This window comes from Argiope bruennichi, chromosome 7 (genome assembly GCF_947563725.1).
Source record: "Argiope bruennichi chromosome 7, qqArgBrue1.1, whole genome shotgun sequence".
In the NCBI taxonomy this organism is placed as follows: domain Eukaryota; kingdom Metazoa; phylum Arthropoda; class Arachnida; order Araneae; family Araneidae; genus Argiope; species Argiope bruennichi.
The window spans coordinates 54,593,438-54,619,452 of record NC_079157.1 but is presented as its reverse complement, the minus strand read 5'-3'; the positions used below and the strand labels follow the sequence as shown (position 1 = coordinate 54,619,452).

Sequence of the window (26,015 nt, the reverse complement as noted above, 5' to 3'; positions counted from 1 at the left end):
AACTGCCTTATTTTAAAATTAAAAAAGGAAAGGACCCCTTTGCCTTTATCATTAAGCAGCCTATCAATATGAATATATTTTCATTCACCAAACTTAAATAGCTTTCATTATTTTCTTTTAATTATGTCAAAGGATCACAGTTCCGTATGCAATAATTTTACATGTCAAAATGGATATTAGCATGTCTTATGGATATTTATAATAAAACATATAAGAAAGACTATTATTTGAGTTATTCTTATATAGACCTGTATTTCTAATTAGAATATTACAGAAAAAATATTACAAACTTTTTATTGTTTTTAACTTTTATGTTAATAAACGACTTTTTATTTTCCGTGTTATAATAAAGCAAAAGGCAGAAAATGCCAATGCTAGATGCATGAATTTTATATTTTTAAATAAAGTCTCAATATTTGTCCACAGTAAAATGCAATGCTTATAATCCATTGTCATTTTTGATGCCCCTATTTTTTTTATTAATATTGTAAAAGCAGTAGAACTTGAACCTGCATGAATCTGTTTTATGTCGATGAGTTTAATGTTTTTTATGATCTATATGTTTACCAGGAGAAATTTCAAATCAATACATTTTTATTCAAAAGCTCTAAAAAATTTACTTAAAAAAGGTCACAGAAACTAACAAATGCATGATTTTCTGACAAACAAAATGAACAATAAACAACCAAAGACAACAACTAATTTCAATCAAACTGATGGTTTTAATTGCATGCGAATCTATAGTGCTATTTACAATGATACAATCAGCATTTTCCATTTTTTGTAAGTAAATACAAAACATATTTTACACAACCTCGAGAAATGCAAAGTTGCTCATACAACATGCAACGAGGCCAACATAGGATACCTAGAACGGGATCTCAGTCTTCAAAAGTCCTTCACGAAGAAATGTTTTTTTTTTTTTTACATCTGGATGCTTCACAATGACATCAGCACATCAACACTTAAGTCGGAATTATTCACAATGGATCTTTGGAAAAAGTCAACAACAAATTCACATAGAGCAAGGTTATTTAGCTATACCTCTCTTTGCAAGATTTAGTATTAGGTGAGAGTGGTGTTTTTTAAAAATCTATCATGACAGTGGTAAAAAATGGAAACTTTTTTCCCATAGTCAGAAAGAAAATATAACAGAATTATTTATATTATATATAGAGTATATATTTTTTTAATATATACTCTATTTTTTAAACATTATTAGTACCAAAGAAGGCTATTGCTAATTATAAAACAAAGATTTAAACAATTAAGAACTTGAATTCGATTTATAAAAATTAAATACTACAGCATCAATAAAAATAATTCTAATACCAAGTTGAAGTTTCCAAAGACAATATTAAATGCATAAAGGTAGCATATTCTTTAGTATGCATAAGAGTTATATATCACTAAAACGGATGATCTGTTTATACTTCATTTAATTTAGAGCTAAAATGAAAATGGAACCAACTTAAATCAAAAAAAATTATTAGAGAAGGGAGGGGGGAATTAAAAATATACCAATCAAACAGGTACGTTAAGAATTAGAAATTTTTATAAGAAGTGTTTAAAAAAACATTATTAATTTTTTTTTCTATACCAATAATTTAAAAAAAAATATCAAAAATTCCAACAAAATGCAAGAATTTTGGTCAAATTTCTAATTCCACCCCCAAATTAAGTGCAAGCATGCACAATTAGGGTAAAAAGCTAAAAATACAACTTGATAAGAAAGTTAAAATAACATATACATTGGTTCTAGACTATGAGTATAACAAATGAAATATGTAGCACCTTGAAATTCTTGCAAAATACAGAATGAATGACATAGATGAATTATTTTTTTTAATGGCTACAAGAAACATGGCAATATTGAGGAATTTCTTTTTCTTAAGTATCACAAATCTTGTCAAGTGTACATCTCACTTATCCTAGTAGTTTTTAATCTTTTAAAAGAAACTTACAGTTTCTATTTACAACACTTAACAGGGATTTTGTCACGGTGCTATGAATATCAAAAAACATCTCTTCCATTATTTACAATACATACAAAAATACAAAATGTACAATATATGAGCTGCACTGTTGAAGTTAACACACTAGTTTCAAGCAAGCCAGTATAACCTTGCACTCTAGACATAGCATTCGAAAACGGAACAATTTGCACACAATTTAAAAACCATGGTCTAAGTGTCCCGATTGCATCACTACTTTGTCAATGAAAATATGGATAATTAAAGTACAATGCCTATACAAATTTACAAAAGAATTTATTATACACACATCGGGGAAGTAAACCCGGACAAGTGACACTGCTTTGCACAATCTTTAAAATACGAACTGGATACTGCAAGTGAATGTTGGAGTCCATTCACAATCAACCAATGAGATGATACACATGGACACATTCGAATATTCATTATGCTGCAATGGGCTGAGGGTCTCATTCTTCAGACTTCACACCACACTTTATTGAGATAAGAGTAAAGACAAATACAAGTTTCAAAGTTAATGACTAAGAAATTAAAAATACAATGGAAGTGGTAGGGAATTTATGACATTTAAATAAACAAATTTTTAGGACCTAAAAAATTGGTTTTCTCTGAAAACTGAAGTATTCTTATATTTCACTTCATAAACACATTTTACTATAAAATTATTACAAAACATACAAAAAAAAATTAAATTGCTTTATTGACTTTCGGCAGAACTTAATAACAAAATCTTTTTTCACAAGAAATTTCAATACATAAATTTTGACCCAAAAACTAAATTCCTTATAGAAATTAAATCTTAAAAAGAAATCCACAGATAATATTGAACTAAATCATGGTTAATGTATTTTCTAATGTTATAAAAAATGCAAGTTATTAAGCTTCTGCCTAAGTAAATTACATACACCAAAACGAATACTTTTATCCTTTAAAAGAAAATTAAAATAGGCAATGTCTATCACAAAACTAGTCATTAATGATTATTTTAATCAAATGAAAATTTAGTGAATCTGTTGCATAAAGAAACCACTGGAGTATATTTTCATTATGATGGAAAGAAAACGACAATGAAAACGATTATATGTTTTGAACTTTCTTAGCAAATGGCGTTCTGCAACCAACAGTATAGAAACACAGGAAGATGAATAATTTCTGTATTATCTTGTATAATTGTTTTTATATATTCATGAGAAACAACTTACTGCAATTTTATGCAGACTTGCAACTATCAAAATAGCAAAGAAAATAACATTCAGAACCTACACCTACCTACAATTTTTCAAACTCAAAAATATATCAAACAGTGATAGGCAATAATTGATAGCTATTTCCAGGTATTATGTCCTGATAAGATTAATTCTTACATTCAAATTATAATACGTATTCTATTATTCAGTATTATGAAATGACAACCACACCTTCAATGGGAGCCCATCACATCATAAATATACAATGCAAACAAAAATGAAAACAAATGTAATGGTTTTGGAAGATTGTCTAAAACACAAATATGACATTGCAAAAGCTTTTAACAACAAAAGACCAAGAGATTAGGAAGAAACTGTATATTGGATGTGCATGGAGTAATGGAAAATGGGATATCAATTAAATGAATATTTGGCAATTAAAAAACACCGGCAGCACTATTTATCTTTCTCCCTAAACTAACAAGACATTTAACTATGAAAATAAATATCGACAAACTACTGTAAAGTTCCCATATATGGCCGAGGAAAAACTCCTAGAATTAAAATACCAGTTTCTACATCAATTGGTCATGAACAAAGCTTTATGAGCAATGACAAGCACAAATGCCACACTATATAAATACATAACTTAGGTGAAAAAAACAAACTTTTTTTTATTCCTTTCCTTTCTTAAAGTTTGACAAATATCACAAAAACATCACTCTGAAAGAGTGGATGCAAATTTAAAATAAGACAGAACACTTATATACATCTATTTACATATTAACAGATCTGTATAGCTAAACAAACATGTTCCTAGCAATATGATGGATTCAGAATAGTAATATTTATTTATAGATATATAATTGTGATAATCCTGAGTTATATACTAAATAAGTTCCAAACACATTGTGAAGCATCGTCCGTGAAGGGGGGAGGGGTGGGACTGCTAACAGCCCGTCAGTGTCCAGAGAAATTGTACAAGTCTCACCTTGAACATTATTTTAGTTAGTTCCATTATAGACAATGAAAGGAAGTGTCATGTCACATCCATAGACACACTGCTTTCACTTGTCACTTTGTCCACTTTCACTTTCGTTAGGAATAACTCTTGCTTTAACCTGAAGGAAAAAGTTTAAGTATTATTAATGTACTGTATTTCAAAAATTCAAACACAAACATTACCAATACAAATGTTTGTAAAATGAGGTTTTATTTTTCAGTTTGAGCAATAAGAGGTTCTTTTTCATTATTTTTTAAGAAGAGACGACTGAAACCAATTCAATCTCATTATAATAAAAACACTTCCACTGAATGTTTACTCATTTGCAAGAAATTTTTTAAAAAGTTATTGGCCAACATAAAAGACTCCTTCTCCATATATTGTGTTTCTTATTTTACCATTTTCAGATAAATTGTTTGCATAAGTATCTTTCTAAATAAGTTCTAATCTTTAAAAAAAAAAAACAAAAAAAAATCGATGGACTAGTTTTTGTAACAATTGTTGCAAGCATCTCCTCCCCATCTGATTCATTCCCTCATTGACAGCATTAGTTCCTTCATATGTATGAGCACTAAATTGAGCATTTTCAGTATTTTATCTATTACATTAATTCTTATTTACAGTTATAAAAGCAACATAGCATTTTTCTACTTTCATAAAGGAACTTTCTTTGTACATTTTCAAATATGTGTCAAATAAAACAACATAGATGCAGCATGTTCTTGATGCGAGGATTTATTATTTTATTTGTAGCTCAAGCAATTTGTTTTCAGAGGGCAAGTAATAGTAAACTATACTAAAAAAATCTGATCTTCACAACAATTAAATCTTGTGTTGCTTATATTTTAATTTTCCATATTTTTCAATGAATTAAACTACTACAGTTTCTAAATCAGGATGTGTAAGGAGAAATTTCTGCAAAAATTAAGCATTTTTAAGCACCTTTATAAAGGTACATATACATGCACCTCGGTATTTTCTAGGCATAGAATTTTTTTAATAATGTAGTTCTTATTGAATATATTTTTTTAAAATTTCAACATACATTCTTTAAATTTTAATATTTCTATATTTGTACATCATTTATAGTAAAACAAATACCATTGCTTTGGTTTTTACCAAAGCAAAATTAAAAGGGGGGAAAACTCAATATTAAAACAAAAATTAAGTCAACTATTATAAGATTAACAATAAAGATCTGCATTCTTTTTCAACATAAATCAATAGTTCATTTAGATGGATTCACCATTTCTAAAAATGTTGATACCGATGTTAAAGAAAACCAACAATTTTGTATTTGATTTTTATACATGAAACAAAAAAAAAAAAAAAAAAAAAATAAGAGCCAGCAGGGCTGGGGTAGAAAGTGAAAATTTCCTCCAAAAATTAACTATTCACAAAATTTCAAAATTTTATTTGCAGTTTTATAAAGTTAAGAACTGAAGGCTGTACCATCATTTAACTAGTAAAACTGAAACTAAATTGATGATAGAGCAATGCAATGCTTTAAATGAACTTCTTTTAACTAATTTTTTTTAATTGAAAAGAATAACAGCTTGCAGAAATGCATTCATGTGTATATATATAAAACCTGTTATCACTTCTTGCCACTTTTACTAAATTTAATTAAAAGTCTTAAAATGTTTTAACATTTACAAAAATTTAATAAAAACCTGCATTTTAACATATAAGCATAAAGGGAAAAAATGCTTTAACAAGTCCTAAATTTTGTACATAATAGTAACAAATTCATGAAGATAAACTTTTGATTTAAAATAAATCGAATAAAGTACTTTCTTTTATCATGACATTAACAATGAAAAAATAACTCAATCATCTGAAGAAACACTGACATTGCTTTGAATCATTATAATTAAAATTGTTACAAATTGTGTCCAAAACTAATTTTTCAAAAATTATTAAAACTAAAGAAGGAAGCGGGTTTACTTCATTCAAACAAAACTAGTATACACTCAAAAGCTTTGATGTTATGTCGAAAACTTGTAAATATTCTGTTTCTATTTTTTAAATTAAATTTGAAAAAAAAAATAATAATTCTTAGCAAGCCTTCTAATACTCAAGAAGTACCCAAAAAATGCCATGCATCTAATTTTAATTTTGTGCTTTTCTCAGAACAAACCTTTATATGTAAAAAAAAAAAAAAGATTTTGCTGGGAGGGAGGGATTCTGAACCCTCAGAAATGGAACAAAAATTTCCTTTTTAGTACAAATTAAAATTTGGCAAAATTGGCCCATTAAATAATTTTTAAATGGGTAGGAACATTTAAAAAAAATTACAGTCATTCAAAACTTATGACTTCCAAGTTAAAATTTCCCCATACTCGAGTTTATACGATTGACAAACAATTACACACTGCAATTGATTACAATTCAATATATTACAGAAAAATCCCTTTAATAGCTCATTTAGAGGATTCTTTGAAATGATATATTAATGAGAATGATTATCAATTGCATAATGTACTAAAGAAGATTCATAGCAAGAGTTTTTAGAGCAGCTTCTCCCATGTTCAATATATCTTTTTGGTGCACCAAATTCCTTCAGCCGAATTCTTGCTTTCATTTTATCGGGCCATATTCTTCTCCCACTTACCAGGCATAACTTAAGTAAATTCTTCAACATATAAAAAAATACTAAAAAATGAAGTGTGAGCATTTTCTCCAGTTGCAACAAGAAAGGCACAGTACATATACTCCATACTTCTTGATAACTATTCCAGAATAAATGACACTGTATATTGTTGTACAAACAGTGAGTAGGTGAAAAATAAGACTTGCTAAGCATTATTTTAATGTTTGTTGAAGTCTACGGATTCCTTCTCCAAATTCTCCCCTTTTGTAAGTTTTTTTTTTCTTTTTTTTCCCCCTCCTCTTTTATTGCACCTGTTAAATATGTTTTTACAACCATGCTTTTGAATTACTGTATCCGAAGAGTGGAAAAAACAAAATAAAAGCCTTTTTGTACTTCAAGAAAATTGAGCACTTTTACAGTACTTAAAAAAAATGGCTCCCGACATTAAACACTATTCATGACTTACTAGCATGGTAAATCAATTAGCTGTTCACTTTGTACTTTTTGCAATTAATTAGGAAATAAATGTTTTTGCTGAATTAAACTATCTTCAAAACAATGATCTACATTTCTTTTTTAATGATTTAGATTTAAAAATTTTTTTATAAAAGAAGAATTGTGTGACCACCCATTCCTAGTATTTCACTAAACAACCATTCTTTCTTTTCTAAAATTACAGATCTATTTTCAAAGATTTAAATAAAAACTATATACATGCAGCAAAATATTTAAACTTAGTATTTCATAAATTAGGAGTTAAATAACACTTAAAAATAAGGGGGGGGGGACATTAACAGTAGATCAAATAAAAGTACATGGTATTTAAATCGATCATATGAAAATTTCAGTTATATATGCTCAATATAAGTTACGACAATAAAAAAATTTCTTCAAATATAAAAACAGAAAAAAAGGGGGAAATTAAATCTCTAGCAAATGCAAATAATGAAATATTTTATAGAGTGATATATCACAATCTTCAATTTTTTATACAATTTATAATTTCTAGTAGACAGCAATAAGAATAACGCTAACTATACAAACCTCGTTTCATTTCCATTTTGTTCTATATTGGAGAACCTCAAAGCTGACTGTGGAGTGCTAAAGGTTTTTGAATTTATCACATGGATAGTGTCACTAGAATGGCTAGCAGCCCCACCTCCAAGGTCAATGGACGGTACTGCCGGTAAGCACGAGTTTACTACGGAATTTTGGGAATAATTCACAAGGGATTCTATACTCGTGCCCAAAATCTCTTTACGATGCCTCTCCAGAGTACTGCTGTCATTCACTAGACCATCACCTCCCTCTAAAAAATTAAAGAGATGAAGATTAAAAAAAAGATGAAAATTTATCAAATGCTATAAAACATTTTATATTGTATGTTTCACTCAAAACAGAACAAGTTATAAAAGGTATAAAACAAGAGAATGGAAAAAAAAAACAGCTTTATTAACTCATCCTTAACATAGTAAAAAATTACATTTAAAATTATCATTCACAGTTCATTAATAAAAAATTTTAATTAGATTCATCATTTGAAGGTTGTGCTATCTATCATCCTATATTATGATCTCATTCACTTCAAGATGGAATTTTAAAAACTGAAACTGTATGATCAATTATGCTTATTTTCTTAATTTCTGAAGATTGATTCAAAATGGAATATAGAAGCATAACAGTATTGTGTATGTATGATTATATTAACAGTATGATTTTTAAAATTAATCTAAGAAAACAAAATTTTTACTTTCAAAGAGGAGAATTTTTAACCATACTAATACACCACCTATAGAAAGTTGTGTTGGAACTAATCAGATCAGAGAATAATCCCTTAGTTTTTAATCCTCCCCCCAAATATCTTTTTATTCAATCATAATCATTTTTCTATTAGGCATCATTTATGCTTCACAGCAGTTTAACATTGGTAATCACAACTGGAATATCAATCAGTATGAAAATGAGTATTACAAATTTTTACAGGAACAATTAAAATTCTTCAACAGTTTTAACAAATATGAATAAGACCACTTTGAAATGAAAAATTCCAAATAAAAAATTATATATTTGCATAAACAAAGAAAACTTTCACCCTAAAAGGATGGATGTTACATCCACCTTATAGAAATCTGATTAAATATAACATTACATCTTACTGGATTACAGGAATAATGAATAGGCATATTCTTAATCACCAGCAAATATGATTAACACCCATGCAAACTAATAATAAATAATAGGACAAATGTAAGCATAGAAGAGAAGCAAAAATACTTAATTCAGAAAAACTAACAGAACCAGTTATTTAAAAAGTGCCAGATTAATCTCCAAAATCAGAATTTTATTTTTGATTTACAACTTCAAGTACATGAAGGATTTAAAAGAACCATAAGAAATTCAAATCAATCTTTCACCAAGCAGATATTTATTCCAATGACTATCAATTAACATACAAAATCAATAACTAGAACATATTGTACTGTTCGTCAACGGATTCTGAGACAACCACATTCTGACGACTCCATGTCATTAAGGGGCGAGACGTGGAACGATGAGCGCATTTCCGGCATTCCCTTTCATCTTGGATTTCCCTTATTAGATACTAGTAAATATAAGCATCTCCTCCTTTCACCCCTATTTTTAAGAATTAAATCCAATCTAACGCATGCGCAAAGACACAGAGTGTTTTACAATCTGTTGCTGAACAGTACTTAAGTCATCCAAATGTAAATAAAACATTTATCATGAATTTTTAACATGCCATATCAATCTGTCTATACAAATGGCTTTTGCATCAACTCTATACAGGATTTTGTATAACCATGATTTACTCAGCATTTGCACAAAATACAATAGAAAACTAGAAAATGTTTACATTTTTTTTAATTTTTAAGAAATCTTTCTTATGTTTCAATAATTTTACAAATCAGTTGTTGGAAAGTACCTTGTGTAAATATATGCAATTAAATAAAAATATATTATTTGAGAGAATGTTGGTATAGTAAGATCAGATAAATGTATATAATAATAAAGGTGGCCAGCACTACTACTATTTGATTTTTCCTGTTTTTCCCAGGTTTATAAAAACTTTCTCTAACTTTTTTTTTGGGGGGGGGGGAGTATCTATAATCTACAGAATGATTGCTACATTTTTTCCCCATCTCTCTTATGTATTGCACAATACATTCTTAATATGATGAAAAAATGGTATTCTACTCTTTTTAACAACAACAACAAAAAAAAAAAGATAGAAAATTTACCGTTTAAAAAATAAAACAAATCATTTTCAATCATTAAGTTTCAAATATGCATAATTTTTGTAATTATTTACCAATTTTTGCAAACACACTAATCAACATATACAAAATAATAATAGAGTGCTAATCCAAATGGGCTTTTCTCAGAACTAATTATCGAAATTTATTCAAGAAAGATGCAATATAAAATCTCTTTACTCGAGAATGAAAATATCAATTTCATTTAGTATAATCTTACCTATTTAAACTGTTTACTAACCACTCAAATCAAGACTGAATAATACCACTACCAGAAAATTTATCATTTACGAACACAAAATAAAAAACAGTAACAAGAAAATAATGGCAAAAAAAATGCATTTTTAAACTAAAAGGAGGTGGTACAGCATCAAAATAAAAATTTTAAAAAAATCAATGACAGCAAAATTGAATTAACTTCTAGCTCAGTAAAACATAGTAAACTAACATAGTTTTAAACATAACACTTCTGATATAGTAAAAAAAAAAAAAAATCACCTGTACAAGGACAGAGAATGATTAACTAATCTATATTATATAAAGAAAAGTAAAAATTTAGTTCTTAAAACTAAACTGTTTTTTATTGTATAAAAATTTATTTTTGTTTAAATGTTAAAAAAAGATGGATTGAATGAATTCCATAAAAATTTTTTTATCAGTTTCTCATACTCTCCATTTTCAGATATGGAAAATGACCAAGCATCAGAAAGTATTGTTTTATTTAAATAGGGATGAGACAGAAGATGGTAGAGGAAATAATTATATCCTATTTAACAGTATAGTAAATTTTGATTATCAATGGAATTTGAGAATACGCAACTGCAGGTAAACCAGAAAAATGAATTAACCTAAAAATGAAATATGAAAACACGCTAATATTATTCATTTAACAAAAAGTTAGTCTCGGGTTTCTGGAACAACCAATATATCAAATTGAATAAGAAAAATGTTAATGTTTTTAACATTATTTTGAGAAAATGAGAAGTATTGAAGAAATATATATTTGAATAGCATACCAGACAACTAATTTTAATTTAATGTGTTTAGTATTATTTCATTCAAAATAGCTCTACTGATTGTAGGAAACTTGAAAGATTTTTTTAAATGGAAGAAAATATTAGCAATAGCACTTGCATGATACTTTCAAGATCCCTTAATTTAACAAACGATTATTATTATCTCCCAGCACTCAGAAAAAGCATATGCATTCGCATGTACACAACCATGCTTAAAGAAAATATAAGGAATGACTAATTCCTCCTAAGCAATAAAAGGTCTGCCGAAAAATGGAAAAACAAGTTCTTCTAGTACCTATTTTATTTACAATAAATTAGTCCTAGACTACAATGCTGGATAATATTGTAGTATGTTGTAGTATAGTCCTAGACTACAATGCTGGATAATATTGTAGTATGTTGTAGTATAGTCCTAGACTAAAATGCTAGATAATATTTTACATGCAATTTAAAATAACTTTGGATATTATCAACATGAAATTTATACTTTTGAAGCTTATAGTGCCATTGACTATAAGCATGATTTTCTTTGGATTTTTCTGGTGCAAAAGCCATAATTTTGACTATGCTGCACTAAACTAGGGTTAAAATCATATTAATGTATAATATTCAAAAACGGATAGTGCACAAAAATACTCAAAAACAAACAAGTTTAAATGAGAGCATAAATTTGATAGACTTCAAAAATTTGAGTATGTGGTGTCTTACCAAGTAAGTAAAGTAATGGAGTGTTTGTGTTTAGAATTTAAAAAAAATTCAAATGCTAAGCATTGAAATTTGGACATTCTGACAATATATGTTGGACAGACATTTGACAGTCACACTGAAAACATAGAGGTGGTTGTTCAAGTAACAAGTAGAGGTGTTTACCAACAAGTGGCGATGGGTGAATCTAGTATATAAATCCAATATGTAAATGGGTTAACACTGAATCTGCTATTCGATTCGGTAATGAAGGCCATGGTTGTAGATGAGGTTTAATAACATGTATTATTAGTTTCAAGGTTCCACTGAGTTTGCCATTTGGAATAAAGAAGCATTTTAGTGTGCTTCGTTAAGTCGCCTACAGGAATAGATGTGATCGCTGGAATACTTGCCAATTTAGCAGCCTTGTCTGCCTCCTCATTGCCCAGAATTCCTACATAAGAGGGTATCCAACAGAATAAAATAGTAAAATCTAGTGAGAAGTATAAGTATGAAGAAGAAACTAGCAGGATCTGTCTCCTGAAAAATATTTACATAGTCCAAATCTGTTAGAAAGACAACATGCAAAATTTCATTTATTAGCATGAAGCATGTTTGAGGGAATATGTGCACAGACAGACCAATATAATTCCAAAAATATTTTTCACACTTAGGGAGGTCACAAAGTTACTTTTCAAACTCGGGACTAATGCTTCATTCAAATCTCAAAATATTTGTTTTTATTTTTTGATGATTACAATACTATTTTTGTATATACTTCTTACATGTAAAATTTAAGAAGTAAAAAAAAAAAGTTAACAGGCCTTTTAAAGCTGAACAGCATTTTGCAAGTTAGGCCTTGGTTGTGCTGCATTTTCCCTATAGGATACACAAGTAAAATATTTTCTTTAATAATGCTCTAATTATGTTTTGCAATTTGACATTATAAAAAAAGTTGAGTAAATTATTATTGAAGCAATAATTTCTCCCAAACTTTTTTTTTTCAGAACGTCGACATGCGATACATATAATTATGGTAATTAATTTTCTTCTCTTTCTTCTCCACTACAAGTCTGAATGCTAATATAACCAACTTTATTGTTTCTAAATTATTCTGACTAAGAGAATGAATGCTATTCGGAGTCCCAATCGCACTACCATTTAAAAACAATGAATCAACAAATTATAATATTATGGGAATATCATAGTAATTATTCTTTGACGATTTTTCAAAATAAAGTTGTCACATTTGAAAATCGGTTTTCCTGAACGCCTATATATTCTTCTTCAAGAAACAAATATTTTGAATTTTATCAATTGGGACCAATTTGTTTAACAGCTCAAGGCTTAGGCGACGAGATATCAATTTATTGACAAGAAAAGGTATATCTAAATTTCTGCTAAGTGGACTAAAAAATTTAAACACTGAAAGAATTCAGAAATTATTATATGCTTTAGAAAAACGAATTCAAGAAAGAATTAGAATTAGCAACACTTTTCAAAAGTAGCAGAATTTCCAATATGCTTCAAAAACCAAAATAATTGAGTTATTTGGAAAGATACTGTCTAGAATATTTCTGAATTCTTAAGTGGAAACCAATTCTGATGAAGAGCAAATCGGAGAAACTACTCATCAGAGTAATGCTTTTTTAAAAGAAGCCATGGAAATATAAATTCAAAAGTTTCTTGAAGACCCTGAAGAAAAACTTAAAAATTCAAAGACACTGAAAGCTAAATTTTTATTATTTGAGTCAACGAATAAAAGGACAAAAAACATAGATTTGTTATTTGATGCCATGAAAGCTATCAAACCAAATTCGGTAGCTAGTGTACGAGTATTTTCAATTTCAGGCAATATTGTGTCCAAAATAAGAACAAGACTTAGCCACCGTTCAGTGGACATTTTATGTTTTTTAAAATCCTATTTTCTTGGAAGAAAATAAAATTAGTGAAAATATAAATATTATTTGAAATTTTGGTTTGAGTTTTCTTTATTTTGTGCAAGTCATATGTATATTTTATTATTATTTTTTTTATATATTTTGAATTTTTTTCCATTTTATATAAATTAAAAAAAATATAATTTTTCCTAATCTATTTTTTTTTTTTTTGACAAAAATTCGAAAACTAACTAAAACCGGTTTTCTGGAAATATTGAATTCGAAAACTGGTTTTTCAAAAAGTCGGTTTTTGTATAAACCCTAATATACATTAACGTTGAAGGTGGGCTCTATTAAGCACTTCTGTAAAATATTCACTTAGATTTATGAAATTTTTTATGCATATGTATTAATATATATATCAATTCCTTTAAAAAACTTTAAAATAAAATTTATTATTTTTTAAAAATTAAAAAAGATGTATATTTTTTAAAAAATTCAAAATATTCCAGGCAATATAATTTAGTTTCCTTTTTCTATTATTTTTACCTTATTACCCAATATAAATTTATTTGATATACAACAGTGTATGATTTTGTAATTCGAATTAAATGCTAATTTTTTTAAAATATTTTTATGCACACTTACTGAATTTTCATAAGAGTTATATTTTTTCTGAACTAAAATTGGCTTTTAACTATCTAAAAAATCTTGAAATATAAAACGCACATACTATTTTCTTTTAACGTTTAACCAAAATCTTTATTATTACTTTAGTTTAATTTCCTCAAAAATTCAGACACCTGAAAGATTTTAAAGACATTTCGATCTAATTACAATATCATTATGATAAAAATCATTCAAATGTAATTTTTTCCCCTAGACCCTTCACATATCCATTTTGTTGAACAATACATTTTTTGGTACTATTTTAGTTAAATATAAAAACATTTTCGTAATGAAACAATAAAAATAAAATTTCGTGTTTTCGCCCATTTTTTATTTTGAAATCCACTGTTCCCGTAAATAAGAAACCAAGTAGAAAAATTAAGTTTTTCAAAAACAAGGTAAAGTATATAGAATAAAAGACAAGTAATGAGCGAAGTAGTTTGCAATTCAGTCAGCAGAAGCAGAATCTATCATAAAATTGGTGGGTGTACTTTAGAATTAAAGGCACTTACAGCACTGACAATTCAAAGCAAAATGACAGCAAAAGTAAATTCCAGCCCTTTAAAAATTTAAAAGTACATATACCATTTCCAGGCATCTGTGCAGAAACACCGATGACTTTTGCTTCTAATATTCAGTAAATGACTATCACTGGTTGCCACCGATGCTACATTCAACTTATGAAAAAGGATCAACTAGCTATTGACTACAATAATTATTAAAAAAAAATATTTTTTTTTAAATTCCAGTTTCAAAATAAATTTTGGTGACTATAAATTTGGCCATCTAACTCTCTTCCTTTAATACTTATAGCGTTATATTTGATTAGCTGGATGGACAGATTATCTCAGAATGGATTTTGTGCAAAATTTGATAGAAGTATACAAATTTGTTATTTTTTTTATTTATTTTTTAAATTATAGGTATTATGAACAAGATAAATTTAAATTTCCATCAAATCTTATTTATGAATCAATGAATTGTATCGTAATTACAACAAATCTTATTTATGAACAAATATAAGTACATACAAATTTAAGTTTATAAATTTGATAATAATGATTTTTCTCCCAATATGATTTCTTCATTTTGTTATAATTAAAAAGAAAATGAATACTTACTCTCCACAACCGGCCCATTAGTCAGTGCCACCTTGCCAACATTAGATGTAATACTGGAGGTATCGAGGAGTTGTAATAAAGGGGCAGAAGTAGTAGTTTGAACAGAAATGTTTGATGAATCATTCTCATCACAGAATTCAGCAGATACAAGATGATACTGAGCTAAAGGTTTGCTGGGTGTTGGTGCTACATTGAAGCATGAGGTGGGTAGAGATGAATAGGAATGATCAGAATCTAATAGAACAATAGACTGTGATTCATCAGGTTTTAATCGCTCCAGCTGCTTTCTTTGCATTTCAAAGAGTTCATCCTCTTGATTTAGATAATTTTTAACAAAGTCCACAACAGGATTTTCATTTGTGAGAGTTTTATTGGTTGAGCTTTCAGCCCTGCATCTGCTGAATTCATTGGAAGCTCCATTCCCATTGTCTGGGTTTTCACTTTCGGTATTCGATGCTGAGGAGGTCTTTGGTCGGAAGAATTTCCTGAAAAAAATAAATAAAAGAATACTATAGCACTGCCATGTCTGTAATTAACACATGCAATAAAATTAAAAGAATGCACAATGGGAACACATAAACATCAATCAGTTTATATCCACTATCTCTTAGTGATCAGAATTCCAATTACAGTCCAAAAATAAAAGACCAGGATCTAGATTAATGACCGCAAAGCAACAACCCAAGATGACAGCCAACCAAAGAACCGGCATCATATCCCTTCACATTACTTTTCATCATGTTTTTAGGCACAAAAGAAATTGTCACCATAGTTAAAAAATCCAGAAAATTACTAAGAATAAGTCTTGCATATCTAACAATGATAAATGTATAAGAACATATATATTCAATGTATTTTCAAACAAAAGTAGAATTGACAAAGAAAAAGAGTAAATTAAAAATATTAATTCATTTAACAATATTTCAGAGATATTTCTTCAATTTCTGATAATTTAAAAGGAAAAATCAGCCCCCCCCCCCAACATATGATCTATCATGTTAATTAATAAAGATACATACACATGCAAAATATCTCAGAATTATGAAATAACATTTTCGATTATTTTTAAATCGAAGTTTCTTGCCAACATGAAGTATAATCAATCTGTTTTATAAATTCATGACTACTAAAGTATTTAAGATGTGAATCAAAACTAATATTTTAAGTACATGAACTATAATGATGGGAAGGATAAAATTACTAATTTATGAATGGCTTAGAAATAAAACTACTACTGGTACCATTTCCACCGCATACTCAGACTGGATCCGAGTTCTATTGAAGGATTATTAAGTTAATTTAGATAACCAGATTAATTTATATGAAAAATAAGAATATTTCAGTTTGTCACAGCCCATTTTATTTACAAAAATAAACAATATTTTCCTCCATACCAGCACATTACTACTTAAGAAGATTTTTAAATTTATTCTTTTGTTTAATACCATCCATTTTATCAATCTCTGAATAATATATTTGAATTTTGAGGGGGGAAAAGAAATCAATTACATTTCGAAAAATCTAGAAACTATCAGAAAATGGAACTAGAGAAAATGAAAATGTACAAATGTTCTAGGTTTGCTATACAAATACAATCATTGTGATTCTACTTTGGCTATTGTTCTACTATGCATTCTGAAAATTATCCAATCCAAGCAATATTAAATGACAAAAATGTCCCCTTAACCCTTTGGCATGTGGTAGTATCACAGTGAAACCACCACTTTCTAAAAATTATTACTAAATGTGTGGTGGCTTCTGATCCAAACCAAAGGCTCTAAAATAATACTTTAACTTTAATAATTGCCTGTAGATGTCAGAACACTAGTTAATATCCCTCTTATGTATATAAAAAAAGCGTTATTTTTAATGTTTCTTCTCTGTACTATCAACTTTTTTTTTTCAGCAAGCAAAAAAACAAACAAATTCAAAACGCACTCATAAATTTGTTGCATGAAAGCTATCTACAATATACACATTTTTTCAAATAAAATCGCGAAAGAAAAGTTCTTTGTACTTGATATTTTTTTAGGTGGCTTCAGGGACATATTACCGTGCACCTATGACACAAGATTCTCTACCACTTGAACCGTGTTAGCGAAAAATATATTTTCCTTTCCCTGACTCTCTTAGTCAAGCGGCTGATAATTTAAGGGGGATTTGCTATGTGTTCTGTGGGTGAGGAATTTATTTACACTTGAGCAAGGCTTATACGAATAGGATAGTTGAAATTCCACTTTGCAGTTGCATTCTTCTTGTATTAGCAAGCAACCATACTATGGGGATGTTAAATATATTTTCTAATATAGTATAATTTTCTTAATTTTTAAATAGTTAATTTAAATTTTGTTTTTTCATAACTTGAATACAGCTTTGATTGATATAGTATTTAAAGACTAAATACCAAATAAATAACTTGCCATTGTTAGCTTTAATTGAGGATTACATGTTACTAAAAACTGTTTTTTCTTTTATAATTTTTTTTTTCATGTTGTAAGATTGTATAAGTATTTTCATTGATAATATTTTATGTTTTAGTATTTCCATAAATAAATAATAAATTATGTTACAAAACGAATATAAAAGTATTAATTATTCATATGAAGAATATGCTGTAAATATGTGGCAGTACTCCAATGACCCCCCTCCCCCTAGTGGTGCGGTCCACTATAAATGTTTTTAAAGGTATATTCTCTTCCCTTAGATCTTAAGCATGTAAATTATATAATTTTTAAAAATTCAGAAAATTTATGCTTGTATGCTTCAACACAATAAAATTATTTCAGGGTAAAAAACAAAATTTATGGAGTATCAAGAATTGAAAATTAGAAATTAAAAAAAGTTTTAATACGCTTAATAGCATGGTTTTGATTTTAGCAAGCTAACACTCTCCCAATTTATTCATACATAAAACTATAAATAAAAGTCAAACTTTTATAATGAAGAATCTATTATAAGATGGATGTTGTACAAATAGTATGAAATGGGTATTTATTCAAAAGTATTATCCTTTTGTTACATTTAATCATATATTGTTTTAAAATTAAGGAGAAAAATCATACAGATGAATGATTTCTTAAATGCCTACAAGAAAAAAAGAACTGACAATATTTATTCATTTTACAATTTTATAGATTTTAGGTTGTGCTAGAAAACAGAAAATTTAGATGATTTCAGCAAGTACATGATTTATTTCATTTGCCACTAGTTACTTGATAATTTTTAGCTAACTCTTAACACAAGCTGCAAAAAAAATTTCATTTAAAGCTGTAAATACAGCTTACTATTAACAGGAAGTACATGAAAGAATTTTCACATGTAAGCAAGAGATATGTAGAATTTATAGATTTGATAATAATACAATTTCTTAATCAGATATTTACATAAATTTTTGATTCATTTTTCACTAAAAGTTAAATAACCTTATAATTGGCCAAAAGAAATAACTAATTCAGAATCACATGAGAAGCAAGAAAAGTTTTAGTTTCATTTTTCAACCAATAATTATTTATAAAAGCTGGGATTATTAAAATAGTTCTATATTAGTTCAGATTTAGTCCCAAAACCCCAATGGACATAAAGTACCAAATCAGCAACTTATAGTTTAAATATACTAAAAACCATTAATTTTCAAAATTAATAACAAATAGCAATGTATTTTGGTTCGTTTGCTGAAACACTTAATGAAAGAATCTTATAAAAATTGCAATAAGCCAAGAAAAAACTTGTGGAATAAATAAGTAATAGCTCATGAATAATCAATGAAAAATGTTATGGACTGACAAGTTGCATAAGAATCATGTTTGTTCATATCAATCAAAATATCTTGCACGTCTTAAGGTGGTTTACTAAAAATTGAAAAAATTAAGAAATGTCACATCAATTATGTAGCCCAAATTTTGCAACTTCAAATTATTTAACTTTATTCTAAAACTGTTTGAATGACAAAATTAAGAATAATAATAATAAAGAAGTGAAATTATATTTGTTTAGTTTTTGTTGATAAGGATCAGAAGTAAGATTAATGTAGGTTAATAGTAGCAAAAAAAGATGGCTAACTGTTATGGAAAACATCTTTTATCTAAGTTCACACACTATATCAAAATTAGTAATTTCATAGGTAAAAAATAACCATTTTTGTATTAAGATAATATTTCTAAAAATCTAGTTTCCTTAATTTAAAAAATTCAAGAAAAGCCGATCTATTAGAAATATTATACAAGAATAAATAGTTAAACTAAGCTATTACAGCTTCAATCTTGTAAGGGATGAATTTCTTGTCAACAGAAATCTTGATTTTAACATTCGTACCAATTAAAAATATATATAATTAATAACTGCAATGGACCACAATAAAAAAGTTAATTAAAAATTATGCTTACCATTCAGTTCTAATTTCTGTTATGAGCTCATTACTTGAGGAGAGACCGTTTGGAGGAGACAGCGCTATGTTGTCCAGCTCAGACAAATGGTCATCAAGCGGTGACCATGCCCGATCAAATACAATCCTATAATGCAACAGTGACTCATATAATAAATTCAACAAGTCAATAGAATGCAAATACAGGACATGGTCAACAGGAAAGAATACCAAAACCCCAGATTTATAGATATTTCATACCTAAAAAATAAAATATTTACTTAAGAATCAAATTAGGAAAGAGAAGCTAGTGTTCCCCAGTGAATTATTAAAATTAAGGTTAAAACATGCATTTCAAATTAACATCTCTCAGAAGATTGAAAAGTATTAACTTGAAAATGCATGACAGAAAAAGTGAGTAACTACTGTAGAATTGGCTACAACAATGGCAAATGGAAATTTATAATGAAGGTTAAAAAAAATATATGCATTGGCAACTTGTAACAAAGAAATTGGAGGTTCAAGAAAAAAAAGAAAGCCATTGTGCTTTAAATATACAATAATTATTGCATGGAAACTGCCTTAGGAAAAGAAAAAAAAAAACCTTGACATTTAGCTTTTGTACTGGAGAACACTGCTTGTAGACAATTCACACAAAGTGGATCCATGGGGTGGGTTTTGAGAAGATAGTATTTATAAAAGTTAAGAGGAGAAAACTGACACTTTAATATTTATAATCCAAGAAAAATAGAAGTACTTTTACATTATATATATATATATATATATATATATATATATATGGAATCCAAAATTTTAATATCTTCGACTTTTCGTCACAAATAATAGCTAATAAATTATAGATCTTTCATTTTTATGGCTCAAAACAGAAGAATCTTCCTATGGAAGGAGATGAAGATAGTGAATTCTGGCTTTGTGTGTACGTAACAAAAATCCTGAAAACAAACATGTTTAATTATTAATGAAAACTGCACACAAAAATTAAATATTGCAATTAAAGGTTCCCAACTCCAAAATTATTAATCAACCAGTTCATAATTGCTTGAAATACAAATATGAATACAGTAGAATACAGTTAAGGAAATCTTACCTTCCACCTCTACCAATTCGCCGCCTTGCAAACCCAATACAAGATGGTCGGTTATGAGAATTTGGTATGGATGTCAGACAAAACCTATACCTCTTATCTTCAGAGCCACCTTCTTCAGCACTGCACCAAGGCCAGTTACCCAGACCTTCAAGGCGAGGCTACAAGAACAAGAGAAGTGTTAAATACCTTACATACAAAATATATAAAAACTCAATAATCTAATAAAATAATGCTGTTTAAAAGCTTACTTCATGGTAGTTGCAATTCTTCTTTCTCCTAAATGCATAAGGTCCATCGGGGTCATTGTCATCATCCTGGTCTGACTGACTCTAAAATTAGAAGGGGGGGGAAAAATCCAAATATGAATGATGCTCATTAGTTGTGTCTTCGAGTATTTTCAACACATATAAACAGTAGGAAAATCTATTAACAAATTATGAATTATAATTATTTAAAGATTGTTTTATATAGCTAAGGATATATTTATGATACTCTGCTTAAAATATTTTTTTTTTTTGTAGTTAAACATTAAACATGCCACTTTTTACTTTGTCCAAAAAATCATGTTTTATAAAGCACTTTAATAACTTTCACTAGAATATGCCAACCATTAGTGAGATTTTCAAACTGAACTTCAATTTTGAAGACCCCTCCTGGGTTTATATGGGGGGGGGGAGGGGAGTTATAAGAATTCAAATACTTATTTCATTATTAACATACTAAATAAATTATCTTTCACTTATTGAAATTTAGAACTGAATTTTACCAAGCATTTACTTTAATCATGATTTCTACCATAATTTAAAAGAAGATGCATTTTAAATTGAGAATTAACAAATTAATAAGGAAGCATATCTGATCTACTAGATCTCACACAAAGAAATTGTGATAAGTGCCATGCTTCTAGGAATGCATGTATGTCATATGTAAAAACCATTAAAAGCATAAGAAGCATTTTTACATGAATACATACACATTAAAACTCAATGTGATTTAAAATTCTGATAAATCAAAATTTATTTTTAATAACAAAATTGGTTCAGACATAACAGACTTGCAGAAAGAAAAGCTGATCTTCATAAAATAATAAATTGCATCCAACATAAGCACTGAGAAGTAAAATAAGTATGATTAATTGAACAATAAAATAAATACATTTATAAAACAAATTGCTTAAGCTGTTAAAAGTATTACAGAATTATTATATAAAAGAAAAGGTCAAATTTATTGATTCCAAAAATGCTGAAATTTACACCACTGAAAATCAATTTTAAAAATAAAATGGCAAAATAATCAGTTTGTGAAGTTTGGCTGGGGAAAAAAAAAAAAAAAAAAGCTGATGAAAGTATATGCATTTAACTATTTACACACAACACAATGGCAAGAGTATCTAGAAAACCACAACACTTCATTCAAATGCTTCGTTTACCACTAACGAGATTAAAAATATAAATTGTTCTTCACTATTTAACTCTATGAGCCATGACCACCCCATTTGACAGGGACCTGACTTGAGCATTTGGAGAACTTAAATGAGTTTAAGGGACGTAAAGTGTTTCTCAACGAGCACTCGCTTGAATTCATTTAATTGTCCCAAAGTGTCCGAGTAAGGCCCCTGTTGAACGAGATGATATCGGGCAGTCAGTTCTCATAGGGTTAAATTCAATTGCTTTTTCTTATTAATAATGACTTAACGTTTGTTTTTATGTTGTTGTTGTTTTTTTTAAAGTTGAATATCCATTTTCCATAGCAGAATTCCATAAAACTTCTTTCATAGCAAGGAGGAAAAGTGTAAAAACACAGAATAAGGAATTTCCCCCAAAAAATTAATATAATAACCTACTTCACCATTTTGTGTGTTTTCAATCAACAGAGAAGCAACTGCATACAATAAAAGGTTACTAAAACTATTTAAAACTGAAAATACATTTTACTTAACAGAACATATCCTTTTATGCTAATACAAAACATTGAAATTACAGCAGATTTCCTGGCAATAAAAGCAATGGAAATAAAATAATATTTAGAGTTCTGTGGCATGGTAAATGGCAACAAACATCACATATCCTAATTTAGAATAGATACATTAAATTTGTAAGTTCGGGAAAAGTTTAAGGTAATTGAGACAAGCAAATAAAGCTCTATCGCCATGTTTCAGGTAACTGTTGAAAAAGTTAATTAAAAAAAATTGTGAAAAAGTTATATTTAATAGAATATTATTACTCCTACTTTACTAATTAAGGAGATAATTCTAATAATTAATGATTTCATTTATCTGGCAAAATTAGCATATGTAGCACATTGCTGCCAGCCAGAGGCTAATCATGAAACTATTTTAAGAAAGCATTCAATTCTTCAGACAGATAACAGTATGAATTTATCCCTGGCTTTTTAAGGAATAGAAAATTACTTTTCCAATAAACAAGAAAAGAAGTTTAAAATTTATATAGCTTACCAATGACAAAGCGTCTTCTTCTGAACTGACAACATCGCCCACATTCAGATCAAGACCATGACTGTTTGATATTGTCATCTTGGATAAAGTACTATCAGGCTTCTTTCTCTTGTACTGTCTCTTCTTTGCAGGAGCACCTTTAACTGGCTGTTAAAAATAAAAAAACAAATTTTCAGTAAATAAAACATTTTCTTTTTAGCACATATAATTTAAATTTAATAAACTGTCACACACAATAAAAATTATATACCTTGCTTTTTGTTACCCGTGTTTCTGGTTTAATTACAACTTGACTACTATTTACAGGAATGAAGCTCTGCCTTTGGTGCTTGATTGCAGACACTTCTGCTAGTAACTGACCACTGAAATCTTGAGCCTGATACCTAAAATACATAATGTAAATGTAAATAAAAACTTGAATTTAAAAAAAAAACTGCTTTAAAACTGGCACTTGCTAAGATAGTTTTTTTATACCTTTTTTCCATTATCTCCACTGTCAAATGCAGCAATTCTCGTTTAGTTTTTTCCCTACGTTTCACCAATTCAAGCAATGTACTGAAAATATACATACAATTATAAAATACTGTTTATGCAAAACAACAAGCAAAAGACACAGAGAATTAATAAAACTTACACAGCTCTACTAAGATCCCTACGAAGTTTCAGCATCTTTTCATAGGACGCCTCATCATTTTTTCGATTCTGAAAGAGCAGCGAACAAATTAAGAAAAATCATGTCTATTCCTTTTTCTAAACTGAATAAGCAAAAATGTAAGCACATTTGAATACCTTTCGTGTTTGCATCTTTTCTGTCCGCCGCCTGAAGGCAACATAAGGATTGTTATTTGTTGACCCATCACGTTTCTCTGTTTTTACTTGAGGTATTAGAGGATGTTGCTACAAGATTTAAAGCATTTTAAAATAATATATTAAATTACAATTCAAAAGTGTAAGCCATAAAGCTGTATTGAAAGTATAGCCATAACATATGCATGAAAAGTATTATATTCACAATTTAAAAAAGTATACAAATGGATTTAACAAAAAAATATTTACAGTTCTTAGTCTTTTATTTAACCAGTAGTCATAAACAGCAATGATGATGTCATCGTCATCCCTTAGAAGAAGTTTGGCTTCTTTTAAAGTGATAACCTGAAAAAAAGAATTCTCATTGAGGAATCAAAATCAATAAATTAATTATCTCAGCTTGAAAAAATTCAGATAATCTCTATAGCAGTAAAAAGTATTTTCTACTGAATTTATGCACTTTTAATTTCAATGCAACTAAAATAAACATAAGTAAAAAAGTTTGGTTACTTACAACTTATTTATACTAAGGCTAGTTCAAGAACAAAAATGTGCCAGAAGAGAAAAATGTAATAATGACAGCATATAAGTCGCTTAAGAAACAAAGACAGCATTACAACAGAGGTGAAGATAAATTAAAATTCCAATGCAACCTCACCCCCCCCATTTCACTGAAACTAGATAAAACTAAAGAAATAAGAACAGATTTGAATATTATTCTTGTACAAGATCCTTTAACAGAAAATCCTATTGATTAAACAATAAGACGATTCAAAATTAAAAAGTTAAGCATCTAATTAAAAGGATTCAATTTCTAGATTCCTAGGAGACTAAAAATATCATTAAAAGTTAAAATTAAATATTATGTAAATCAAGGTAAACAATTACTACTGAAGAAACTCCTTTTGTAATCACAAAATTCTTATTAAGTTATCAAATGCATATAAAGTTAAATGTATAAATAAGAAGGAATAGAAAAGTATATAAGAACTGAAATAAAACTCACTTGCTGCCCACTGCTTTTTTCTAACCTATCCATCATTTCTTCGTATTGCAAAGGTCTTATATCCAACCTTTCAGCCTGCTGCGACAACCATTTTTCATCCTCAGAATCAATATCATAGTCCGGTATGTCTTGGTCCATTGAGAAGGCTGAAAAAATCTCAATTTTTAACTAAACAATTTCAAATTCTTTAAACTAAAGTAAAAACACCAGGTGCGTAAAATTCAAGGACTAAATACATTCCACAATAGGATAACTAATTTCCCCTCCTCTTCTCTATATGGTTAAAACTACAATGCAGTTGTGACAACTTTAGAACACAATTTAAAATGTGGCCAAGGTTATGCAGACAAGATGTAAAATATTTAATGTATTTCTAATACATATTCAGTACGATAAGTCATTAAACATACAAAGAAATATTCACCAGGCCTTCTAGTTTTCAGAATTCATTTTATTTTTTTACAAATACAAGAATATAGCAATTACACAATAACTTTATAGCAAAATCATTTGATCACAGCATTGTAACATAAACGAAAGCATGATGGAATATTACCAAGGAGAATCTTCTTGTTTGAAGTACAATAAAAATAAAATTGAGCATAATTTTAAATACAGTGCATCATTCAAAGTCAGTTGGATTTTTCCTCAATTGCATAATACAAACACTGCAATGAAATTCTTATGCCTTCACATAAATTGGATTTTACCACCATGGTTCCTAAAATGAAATGCAAGATATAATATTGATGTGAAGGTATTAAATTAAGTATTATTGCCTGTCTAATTGAAGGTTGGTTTCATTCTTCAGGAAAGGTAAAATTCTCAACACAGCAAATTTTTTTTCTACATGAACA

The 26,015-nt window shown here is 28.2% G+C and overlaps 1 protein-coding gene across 2 annotated transcripts in view; it reads right to left on the bottom strand.

The window, feature by feature from the left end:
• Nucleotides 1-702: 702 nt before the first annotated feature.
• The window catches only part of LOC129975207 (enhancer of polycomb homolog 1-like), a 47,361-nt gene continuing 22,048 nt past the window's right edge, over nt 703-26,015 (bottom strand). Inside the window, exons 3-15 of one of the 2 annotated variants that reach the window (XM_056088194.1) lie at nt 25,159-25,304; nt 24,402-24,497; nt 24,135-24,242; nt 23,980-24,047; nt 23,820-23,900; nt 23,596-23,728; nt 23,346-23,492; nt 21,139-21,219; nt 20,891-21,048; nt 19,805-19,930; nt 15,423-15,907; nt 7,822-8,086; nt 703-4,302 (exon numbers count right to left, since the gene is read on the bottom strand). In XM_056088194.1, the coding sequence (XP_055944169.1) occupies nt 4,221-4,302; nt 7,822-8,086; nt 15,423-15,907; nt 19,805-19,930; nt 20,891-21,048; nt 21,139-21,219; nt 23,346-23,492; nt 23,596-23,728; nt 23,820-23,900; nt 23,980-24,047; nt 24,135-24,242; nt 24,402-24,497; nt 25,159-25,304 (1,976 nt within the window). In that variant the 3' untranslated portion in view covers nt 703-4,220. Of the gene's footprint in view, nt 4,303-7,821; nt 8,087-12,165; nt 12,293-15,422; nt 15,908-19,804; nt 19,931-20,890; nt 21,049-21,138; nt 21,220-23,345; nt 23,493-23,595; nt 23,729-23,819; nt 23,901-23,979; nt 24,048-24,134; nt 24,243-24,401; nt 24,498-25,158; nt 25,305-26,015 lie in introns of those variants that run through there. The other variant, XR_008785023.1, reaches the window with a different exon arrangement.